This window comes from Cebus imitator, unplaced genomic scaffold, assembly GCF_001604975.1.
Source record: "Cebus imitator isolate Cc_AM_T3 unplaced genomic scaffold, Cebus_imitator-1.0 Scaffold195, whole genome shotgun sequence".
NCBI classification, from domain to species: Eukaryota; Metazoa; Chordata; class Mammalia; order Primates; family Cebidae; genus Cebus; species Cebus imitator.
In genome coordinates this window covers 174,304-186,361 of record NW_016107510.1, presented here as the reverse complement: position 1 = coordinate 186,361, position 12,058 = coordinate 174,304, and the positions used below count along the sequence as shown (strand labels likewise).

At 37.5% G+C, this 12,058-nt stretch overlaps 1 protein-coding gene across 1 annotated transcript in view; it reads left to right on the top strand.

Annotated features, from left to right (window-relative positions):
• Positions 1–12,058, top strand: part of KIF18A (kinesin family member 18A) — a 90,497-nt gene that overhangs the window by 27,632 nt on the left and 50,807 nt on the right. Inside the window, exon 10 of the mRNA XM_017547086.2 lies at positions 10,649–10,811. Within this exon, the coding sequence (XP_017402575.1) occupies positions 10,649–10,811 (163 nt within the window). The remainder of the gene's footprint in view (positions 1–10,648; positions 10,812–12,058) is intronic.

The window sequence follows — 12,058 nt, the reverse complement described above, 5'->3', positions numbered from 1 at the left end:
AATCTCAATTGGTTTCATATATGTTATATATATGTATATAAATCTATAGTATTCACTATACTGTATATAAGTTCACTATACTATAGTTCACTATATTATAGTTTATATAGACACAATTTGTGACTCTCAATTACAGTAGTAATATCAAGGATCACAGGTCACAAATCACCGTTATGGATATGTAATAATGAAAAAGTTTAAAATATTTCGAGAATTGCCAAAATGCAACACTGTAAGCTTATGCTGTAGGAAAAATGATGCTTATAGACTTGCTTGCAGCAAGATTGCCACAAACCTTCAATTTGTTTAAAGAATATATATAGTGTCTGCAAAGCACAGTAAAACAAGGTATGCCCATATATATATATATATATATATATTTTCTCAAATGAATTCAGGAAGTCAATGATTTCTCTATATTACACACTTTGTGTAATTTTAGTTTTAGATCAAGTAATTTTAGTTTTTATTTTACAGGTATTAAGGAGAACCAGAACTTAGGTAGAAGATAGTAGAGACAAAGCCGCTTATGTCACCTATAGACTTACTTTAATTTTAATGGTGCTCATGTTGTTCTTTTCTGACACCATCATTATTTGTATATTTCATGTAAATCTATTCATTTTATTAACTCTCTATAGCTCTGTTAATCTACTGCTAATCTACTTATGAGCCAAAATGGTTAATTGTTTAAATGAACATTTTTCAGTGATATAAACTGATACAGAATTTTTTTTAAAAATATTTTATTGCACTTTAGGTTCTGGGGTACATGTGCAGATCATGCAGGATTATTGCATAAGTACATACATGGCAATGTGGTGTGCTGCCTCCATCCTCCCGCCTATATCTGGCATTTCTCCCCATGTTATCCCTCCCCAACCTCCCTACCCTCTGCTGTCCCTTCCCAATTCCCCCCCAACAGAACCCAGTGTGTGATGCTCCCCTCCCTGTGTCCATGTGTTCTCATTGTTCAACGCCCACCTGTGAGTGAGAACATGCCGTGTTTGATTTTCTGTTCTTCTGTCAGTTGACTGAGAGTGATGGTTTCCAAATTCATCCATATACCTACAAAGGACGTGAACTCATCATTTTTTTTAAGTATATATATATATTTTTTATTGCACTTTTGGTTCTGGGGTACATGTGCAAAACATGCAGGATTGTTGCATAGGTACGTACATGGTAATGTGGTTTGCTGCCCTCATCCCCCCATCACCTATATGTGGCATTCCTCCCCATGCTATCACTCCCCAACTTCCCTACCCCCCAGTGTCGCTCCCCATTCCCCGCCAACAGACCTCAGTGTGTGATGCTCCCCTCCCGGTGACCATGTGTTCTCATTGTTCAACACCCGCCTATGAGTGAGAACATGCAGTGTTTGATTTTCTGTTCTTGTGTCAGTTTGCTGAGAATGATGGTTTCCAGATTCATCCCTGTCCCTACAGAGGACACAAACTCTGTTTTTTTATGGCTGCATAGTATTCAATGGTGTATATGTGCCACATTTTCCTTGTCTAGTCTATCATCAGTGGGCATTTGGGTTGGTTCCAGGTCTTTGCTATTGTAAACAGTGCCTGAGTGAACATGTGCGCATGTGTCTTTATAAAAGAATGATTTATAATCGATTGGATATGTACCCAGTAATGGGATTGCTGTGTCAAATGGAATTTCTATTTCTAGGCCCTTGATGGATTGCCACACTGTCTTCTACAATGGTTGAACTAATTTTCCCTACTACCAACAGTGTAAAAGTGTTCCCATTTCTCCACATCCTCTCCAGCATCTGTTGTCTCCAGATTTTTTAATGATTGCCATTCTAACCAGCATTAGATAGTATATCAATGTGGTTTTGATTTGCAGTTCTCTAATGACCAGTGATGATGAGCATTTTTTCATATGTTTGTTGGCCTCATATATGTCTTCTTTTGGAAAGTGTCTGTTCATATCCTTTGCCCACTTTTGAATGGTGTTGTTTTTTATTGTAGATAGGTTTTAGTTCTTTGTAGATTCTTGATATTAGCCCTCTGTGAGATGGGTGTAGATTGCAAAAATTGTTTCCCATTCTGTTGGTTGCCAGTTCACTCTAATGATAGTTTCTTTTGCTGTGCAGAAGCTGTTAAATTTAATTGGATCCCATTTGTCTATTTTGGCTTTTGTTGCCAATGCTTTTGGTGTTTTATTTATGAAGTCCTTGCCTATGCCTATGTCCTAAATGGTTTTACCTAGGTTTTCTTCTGGGGTTTTTATGGTATTAGGTCTTATGTTTAATTCTTTACTCCATCTGGAGTTAATTTTAGTGTAAGGTGTCAGGAAGGGATCCAGTTTCTGCTTTCTGCACATTGCTAGCCACTTTTCTCAACACCATTTATTAAACAGGGAATCCTTTCCTCATAGCTTGTTTTTCTCAGGTTTGTCAAAGATCAGATGGTTGTAGATATGTGGCATTGCCTTTGAGGCCTCTGTTCTGTTCCATTGGTCTATATTTCTGTTTTGGTACCAGTACCATATTGTTTTGATTACTGTAGACTTGTAGTATAGTTTGAAGTCAGATAGTGTGATGCCTCCAGCTTTATTTTTTTTCTTAGCATTGTCTTGGCTATGCAGGCTCTCTTTTGGTTCCATATGAATTTTAAGGTGGTTTTTTCCAGTTCTGTGAAGAAGGTCATAGGTAGCTTGATGGGGATAGCATTGAATCTATAAATTACTTTGGGCAGTTTGGCCATTTTCACAGTATTGATTCTTACTAACCATGAGCATGGAATGTTTTTCCATCTGTTTGTGTCCCCTCTTATGTCTTTGAGCAGTGGTTTGTAGTTCTCCTTGAAGAGGTCTTTACATCCTTTGTTACTTGCATTCCTAGGTATTTTATTCTTTTTGTAGCAATTGTGAATGGCAGTTCCTTCTTGATTTGGCTCTCTTTAAGTCTGTTTTTGGTGTATAGGAATGCTTGTGAGGTTTGCACATTGATTTTGTATCCTGAGACTTTGCTGAACTTGCTTATCAGTTTCAGGAGATTTTGAGCTGAGATGATGGGGTCTTCTAAACATACAATCATGTCATCTGTAAATAGAGACAATTTGACTTCCTCCTTTCCTATTTAAATACCCTTTATTTCTTTTTCTTGTCTGATTGCTCTGGCTAGAACTTCCAGTACTATTTTGAATAGGAGTGGTGAGAGAGGTCATCCTTGTCTGGTGCCAGATTTCAAAGGGAATGCTTCCAGTTTTTGCCCATTCAGTATGATATTGGCTGTTGGTTTGTCATAAATAGCTTTTATTATTTTGAGATACATTCCATCGATACCTAGTTTATTGAGAGTTTTTTTTAGCATAAAGGTCTGTGAATTTTGTTGAAGTCCTTCTCTGCATCTGTTGATATAATCATGTGGTTTTTGTCTTTGGTTCTGTTTATGTGGTGAATTACATTTATAGACTTGTGTATGTTGAACCAGCCTTGCATCCCCGGGATGAAGCCTACTTGATCATGATCGATGAGGTTTTTTATGTGCTGTTGCAGTCGGTTTGCCAGTATTTTACTGAAGATTTTTGCATGAATGATCATCCTGGATATTGGCCTAAAGTTTTCTTTTTTTGTTGAGTCTCTGCCGGGTTTTGGTATCAGGATGATGTTAGTCTCATAAAACGATTTGGGAAGGATTCCCTCTTTTTGGATTGTTTGGAATAGTTTCAGAAGGAGTGGTACCAGCTCCTCTTTGTCTATGTCTAGTAGAATTTGGCTGTGAACCCATCTGGACCTGGGCTTTTTTTGGTGGTTAGGCTATTAATTGCTGCCTCAACTTCAGCCCTTGTTATTGGTCTATTCAGGGTTTCGACTTCTTCCTGGTTTAGGCTTGGGATAGGTGCAAATGTCCAGGAATTTATCCATTTCTTCCAGGTTTACTGGTTTATGTGCATAGAGTTGTTTGTAGTAATCTCTGTTGGTAGTTTCTATTTCTGTGTAATAGGTGGTGATACCCCCTTTATCATTTTTTATTGCATCCATTTGATTCCTCTCTGTTTTCTTTTTCATTAATCTGGCTAGCGGTCTATCCATTTTGTAGATCTTTTCAAAAATCCAGCTCCTGGATTTATTGATTTTTTTAAAAGGGCTTTTTGTGTCTCTATCTCCTTCAGCTCTGCTCTGATCTTAGTTGTTTCTTGTCTTCTGCTAGCCTTTGAGTTTTTTTGATCTTGCTCCTCTAGGTCTTTAAATTTTGATGATAGGGTATGGATTATAGATCTTTCCTTGCTTCTCATGTGGGCATTTATTGCTATAAATTTCCCTCTAGACAGTGCTTTAAGTGTGTCCCAGAGATTCTGGTACGTTGTATATTCATTCTCATTGGTTTCGAAGATCTTTATTTCTGCCTTAATTTCATCATTTATCCAGTCAGCATTCAAGAGCCAGTTGTTCAGTTTCCATGAAGTTGTGCAGTTCTTTGTTAGTTTCTTAATCGTGAATTCTAATTTGATTGCAGTGTTGTCTGAGAGACTGTTTGTTATGATTTCCATTCTTTTGCATTTGTTGAGGAGTGATTTAGTTCCAATTTTGTGGTCAATTTTAGAGTAGATGTGATGTGGTGCTGAGAAGAATGTATATTCCGTGGATTTGGGGTGGAGAATTCTGTAAATGTCTATTACGTTTGCTTGGTCCAAATCTGAGTTCAAGTCCTGGAAATCCTTGTTAATATTCTGTCTTGTTGATCTGTCGAATATTGACAGTGGAGTGTTAAAGTCTCCCACTATTACTGTGTGGGAGTCTAAGTCTCTTTATAAGTTGTTAAGAACTTGCTTTATGTATCTGGGTGCTCCTGTATTGGGTGTGTATGTATTTAGGATTGTTAGCTCTTCTTGTTGCATTGATCCATTTACCATTATGTAATCTCCTTCTTTGCCTCTTTCGATCTTTGTTGGTTTAAAGTCTATTTTATCAGAAACTAGGATTGTCACTTCTGTTTTTTTTTTTTTGCTCTCCTTTTGCTTGGTAAATCTTCCTCCATCCCTTTATTTTGAGCCTATGTGTATTCTTGCACATGAGATTGGTTTCCTGATACGGCACACAGATGGATTTTGACTTTTTGTCCAATTTGCCAGTCTGTGTCTTTTGATTGGGGCATTTACCCCATTTATCTTTAAGGTTAATATTGTTACGTGTGAATTTGATCCTACCATTTTGATGCTTGCTGCTTGTTTTGCCCATTAGTTGACGCAGTTTCTTCATTGTGTCAATGCTCTTTGCCATTTGGTACTTTTTTGGAGTGGCTGGTACTGGTTGTTCCTTTCTATGTTTAGTGCTTATTTCAGGAGCTCTTGTAAGGCAGGCCTGGTGCTGATGAAATCTCTCAGCAATTCCTTGTTTGTAAAGGATTTTATTTCTCCTTCACTTCTGAAGCTTAGTTAGTCTGGATATGAAATTCTAGGTTGAAAGTTCTTTTCTTCAAGGATGTTGAATATTGGCCTCTCAGTCTCTTCTGGCCTGTAGGGTTTCTGCTGAGAGATCCGCTGTGAGTCTGATGGGCTTCCCTTTGTGTGTGACCCAACCTTTCTTTCTGGCTGTTCATAGCATTTTTTCCTTCATTTCAACCCTGATGGATCTGACGATTATATGCCTTGGGGTTGCTCTTCATGAGGAATATCTTTGGTGTTCTCCATATTTCCTAAACTTGAAAGTTGGCCTGCCTTGCTAGCTTGGGAATGTTTTCCTGGAAAATGTCCTGAAGACTATTTTCTAGCTTAGACTCATTCTGTCTGTCACATTCAGGTACACTTATCAAATGTAGATTAGGTCTTTTCACACAATCCCATATTTCTTGGAGGCTTTGTTCATTTATTTTCACTCCTTTTCTCTAATCTTGCCTTCTCATTTTATTTCATTGAGTTGATCTTCAATCTCTGATATCCCTTCTTCTGCTTGATTGATTTGGCTATTGAAACTTGTGTATGCTTCATGAAGTTCTCATGTTGTGTTTTTCAGCTCATTCAGGTCATTTATATTCTTCTCTAAGCTGTTTATTCTCGTTAGCATTTCGTCAAACCTTTTTTCAAGGTCTTAGTTTCTTTTTATTGGCTTAGAATATGTTCTTTCTGCTCAGAGAAGTTTGTTATTACCCACCTTCTGAAGCCTGTTTCTGTCAATTCATCAGACTGATTCACCATACAGCTTTGTTCCCTTCCTGGTGAGGAGTTGTGATCTCATGGAGGAGGAGAGGCATTCTTGTTTTGGGTGTTTTCATCCTTTTTGCGCTGGTCTCTTTCCATCTTTGTGGATTTATCTACCTGTGGTCTTTGTAGTTGGTGACTTTTGTATGGGGTCTCTGAGTGGACGTCCTTTTTGTTGATGTTGAATTTCTTTATGTTTTTTAGTTTTCCTTCTAACAGTCAGGGCCCTCTGCTGCAGGTCCACTCCAGACCCTGCTTGCCTGGGGATCACCTGCGGTGGCTGCAGAACAGTAAGGTTTGCTGCTGGTTTCTTCTTCTGTTACCTTCGTCCCAGAAGGATACCCATCAGATGTCAGCCTGAGCTCTCCTTTATGTGGTATCTCTTTGGATATAAGGGGGTCAGGGAGCTGCTTGAGGTGACAGTCTGTCCCTTATAGGAGCTCAAGTGCTGAGCTGGGAGCTCCATTGTTCCATTCAGAGCTGCTGGGCAGGTATGTTTAAGGCTGCTGCAGCGGAACTCATAACTACCTTTTTTCCCAGGTGCTCTGTCCTTGGGAAGGTGGGGCTTTATTTATAAGTTTTTGATGTGCTTCTGCCTTTTTTCAGAGATGCCCTGCCCAGCAAGGAGGTAGCATAGTCACAGTCTGCCAGCAGAGCCATTGCTGAGCTGCCATGGGCTCCGCCCAGCTGCTGTATGAAATTTCCTGTGGTTTTGTTCACAGAGGTATAGTTAGAACTGCCTCAGTAATGGCAGTCTGCCTCGGTAATGGCGGACTGCCTCAGTAGTGATGGACTGCCTCGGTAATGGCAGACACCCTTCCCCCAACAGAGCTGGACTGTCCAGGGTCCAGCTGCGCTTGCTGCAAAACTCTCAATCCAGACCGTTTCAGATTACTGGTCTTTGTGGGGATGGGAGCCTCCAAGCCAGATCATCTGGCTCCCTGTTTCAGCCCCATTTTTTTCAGATAAATGAGCAGCTCTGTATCCCAGGCATTCCAGGCGCCAGTTGAAATGGCCACCCAGATTTGTGTGTTTCTTTGCGGAAGCCTGCTGCACCAGCTTTAACAGCTGTGCTGGAAACTCATGGCACTTTTCAGCCTGGGAATCTCCTGGTCTGTGGGCAGTAAAAACTCATTTGGAAATGCAGTGATCACTCACCCTCTGTGTTGTTCTCGCTGGGAACTGCACTCCAGAGTTGTTCCTATTTGGCCATCTTGGATCTGCCCTTCTGATACAAAATTTTGATAGGTTCCTTCTAAGCTTCTTAGTAAATTTTTAAAAAGAAAGCAGTTAATAATATAGTATGCAAAAGTCTTTTTCCTCAAGCAGATAAGACAGTTGTCTAAATTGGCCCATTGAGACACTGGATCAAGATGTTAATCTTGAGTACCTCTAGAAAGACAGTAAGGAATTGCTATATTAAACAAGTTTGGAAATTACTCCTTAAGGAATCCAGGCTTTGAGAAAACGTGTAGTAAAGGAATCTGTTCAAGTCTGATTAAAGTTGAGTAAAGTTAAACTTATTTGACATTCTTTGGAGCCAATTATCTGTTATCAGTATGAGAAACCAACTACACCTTAAACCTGTGGTTATTCACACTGTTTGGAGCTCTAGAATTTGTAAAAAGTATCTCAGTATCTATAAGGAAAACAAGATTATAGTCAAAAGTGACTTTCACACCTGATTCAGCTGTAACTTTTTAAAATTGCATTTGTGTGTTGAAGTTTTACATAAAATATTCCTAACTTGTAAAAAAATAATAATTTGTTCTGCCTTAATTGACCCCACATGCTAAGAAAATACTTGTAGTTTATTTATATATAGTATAGTTTTTAATTATTTTTAGAGCCATATTAATTTCATCTTACCAATACAACTCTTTCAAATAGTGTTAAGGCAGGTATTGTTTTCTCACTTTCAGATAAAGGCAAGAATCCGTCACATCTTTCATGTCTTAATTCTTGTTTTACCACATTATGCTACTTTGCAAACATTGTAAGACGTAATAACAACAAATATTTCTATCAACCTCAGTCAATCAGTTTTCATATAGCTTAAGGTTGACCTCTAATTATAATGCAAGAGCTCTTTTTATGTTGGAGATTTTCTAGTATGTTTAAGTTATTTTCTGTTAATTTCCCTAACAATTTATTTTAAGGTAAAATTGTTATAGTGTATTAGTCTTCTGATGCTTTTTTATTATTTCTTATCCATTTTACAGTATTATTGAAGAAATAAGTAAAAATGATTTCTGGTTTTCCATCTCATCAAAGAAAACTTTTAAGTCTGATATGGTATTATTAGTTGTTATTATTTCATTTTGTTAGTTAAACATGGGAGTGGTCCTCATGTAACCAGATAAGTATTAGAATTCACCAGCTTCTCAAATTTGGAGTAATTGATTCCATAGAATTCCTCAGTAGTACTTAACCAAGTCTACTATACCAATTAAAACCTTATAGATTAGTAAACATTTCTTGAGTTGATGGCTTTAAGTCATTGAACCTTTCTTTCTGGTAAGGCCCTCCTTTCAGGAGGGAAGGGCCTGAGCTGTGAAATAAGCATGTATTTAGATGTTTTTTATATTTCAACCTGACTTTTGACCAACAATAAAAACTTTGATTTTAATTCTGGCCATGTGTTAAATAACTTACTTGTCTTTATGAAGAAGGTAATGATAAAATTATGTACTCAATAACCTTTGTCATTTTCCCTAAAAATAACTGTCTTTTGAAATAAATGTGTGAAATATCTTTTATTGTATCAATCATATTGTTACATGGTACTTTTTCAATGCCATGAATTTTCATGGTGTCTTTTGTTATAAAAAACTTAAATAACATTTTTATGAAGTTTAAATAGACAAAAGGAAGAATCTACAGCATTTTCTGTCTGTCAAAGCTATTTGGAAAGATAATTCTCAAAAGGGAATCATAAAAAAAAACAATTGTTCTTTTATAAAGAGTAGATATATATACAATTTTACTTATGACTATGCCAAGAAAATTGTGGAGTTTAATACTCATAATGTATTACCTAAAAATATTGGTGCAGATATTGAATGTTTGCTTAGAACTCTTTCAGTTTTAAAATGATAGGGTTTTTTTGTTGTTGTTAATCTGCTCTCTAGAAACCTTCGATAACAATTCCCTTCCTTCCATCCTAATCAGTGAACACCAACAACTAAAATAAGTCTAGATCACAAAATTGACAAATATTTAACTTTGTCCTTGAATAAAAAGTTATAGAAAAACTAAGAAATTATCTTTAGATATAATCTAAAGATAACATCAATTCATTTACTGGCATTACTGTTGGTGTAATATAATACAATGAAATAACAATGTCTGTACATATTTCCTATGAAATATTTATCAGCTTGACAAAACTGCAGTAAAGTCAGTGTTTTGCGGCTTATATTCATTCCCAATAGAGTTTCATTAAGAACTACTGACGTAAATTGGCATTACTGCCAATCCTTATAAGTATATCTAAAATTCTGGCCAGTTTAGAACATTTATTTTTAAATGTATATACTTTCTTTTACTTTATTTTAAATTCTTCACAGTTAATTTTTTTGAGGTTTTTGCTTGATATGAATGTTTATACTGTTACTGTAGCTTGGAGTTGTAAAAGCACAAATATGTTTTTAAAAAATTAAAATATTGGTGTGACCAGTGTTCTACTGACCCAAGAGGATGCAGGATTGTAGCATCCAGCTAGAGTTTTCATAAAATTTAATCAGTTTGAAGTCTGTGGGCATTTGGAAATCTGAATCAAAATCAACTTTGATATTCTAGACGTATATTGCCCTTAAGAGGAAACACACTGCAACAGCTTTTCTAGGTTTACCACATTATAAACTTGGATGTTTTGAGTCCTAGCAGTGTCAGCTGATTCTTAGCCAGGCTGTAGGGGGTACCTAACCGTATGGTCTGTTTTCACTATAACAAATTCTGAAGCTAAAAACTGGCTCTGTCACTTTCCCTAGGGGGCCATGGAGGCACCATATGATTATGCCTCCTACTGCTTATTCCTTCACAGTGAGCCAACACCAAAACAACACATAATGCTGTGTTGCTAATAGGGCTTTTTGAATTCGGATTGTGCATGCCTGGATTATCATCCTTTTCCAACAAACAAAAATTATTTTGTTTTTGCTAAGCAATTGGATTATGTATAGGTGTAAGCATAGACAAAACACAGTATGTTAGCAATACCAACACCTTATGATACCCATATCTTTCAGTAACATGATTTTCCTTGGGTGAGAAAGAGAAAAACCTAATGTAGTAGAAGTAAAGTTAATAACTTTTTCTGAACATTTTTTGTAATAGGATACAGTCATTTTTACCTGTTTGCTGTTTATCATTGAGTGTAGTTTTGTGAATTACATATATTCCTTTGTTTATGCATTTCCTTTAAATAAACTTTGTATGGCTTATTATAATTTTAGTGAGATTCTATCATGTTTTAATTTTGGTAGGTTTCAAGAAATCCTCAACTGCTTGTTCCAGAATCGAGAAGAAATTAGACAAGAATATCTGAAGCTGGAAATGTTACTTAAAGAAAATGAACTTAAATCATTCTACCAACAACAGTGCCATAAACAAATAGAAATGATGTGTTCTGAAGATAAAGTAGAAAAGGTAATTAGCAATTATAAATTTTAAAAAGTGTAAAAACAGGAGCTTCCTTTTTTTTTTTTTTTTTTTTCCAGACGGAGTCTCACTCTGTTGCCCAGGCTGGAGTGTGACCTCAGCTCACTGCAACCTCTGCCTCCCAGATTCAAGCAATTCTCCTGCCTCAGCATCCCAAGTAGCTGGAATTACAGGCGTGCAATTTAGTAGAGGGGTTTCACCATCTCTACTAAATGTTTTGTATTTTTAGTACAGGTGGAGTTTCGCCATGTTGGCCAGGCTGGTCTTGAACTCCTGACCTCAGGTGATCCACACTCGGCCTCCCAAAGTGCTGGGATTACAGGCATGAGCCACTGTGCCAGTCCTGGTGGTGGTGGAAGGTGAGGTGGAGGTGTGTCTAACTCTAGAAATTTGATAGTCAAGGCTACTTACCCATTCTCCACAAACATCTGGAAATGTTGGAGGAAATATAGCAAGCATTTTTTTAAATGCATAGTTAAGTGTTCAAGAAAGATATTTTTTTTTTTCCTGAAACAGAGTTTTGCTCTCTCTCCCATTCTGTAGTGCAGGGGCACTATCGTGGCTCACTGCAACCTCCACCTCCAGGGTTCAAGCAATTCCCCTGCCTCAGCCTCTGGAGAATAGCTGAAGAGTACAGGCATACGCCACTACCCCGGCTAATTTTGTATTTTTAGTAAAGACAAGGTTTCTGGGCTGGGCGCAGTGGCTCACGTCTATAATCCCAGCATTTTGGGAGGCCGAGGTGGGTGGATCACTAGGTCAAGAGATGGAGACCATCCTGGTCAACATGGTGAAGGCGGAAGTTGCAGTGAGCCAAGATTGCGCCTTTGCACTCCAGCCCGGATAATAAGAGAAAAACTCCGTCTCAAAAAAAAAAAAAAGAAAAGAAAAAAAGACGAGGTTTCTCCTTGTTGGTCAGGTTTGTCTCAAACTCCTGACCTCAAGTGATCTGCCTGCCTCAGCTTCCCAAAGTGCAGGGATTACAGGCGTGAGCCACCGCATCCAGCCTTCAAGAAAGAAATTTTAATTCCCTAATGTCAGTAACAAAAAGGAAACAAACAAAAACAACAGAATCTCATGTACAACTGTTGTTTTTCTGGGCATTTTATGGAACTTTTAATATGAAGTTTACCCACTCAGGGACAGCCAGTTACTAAAGGTAGAGCAATAGAAGCAGTCTATCCAGATGCAGGCAGTAGCTTACAACTTAGACCAACAGATTTTTGTTGTCAGAA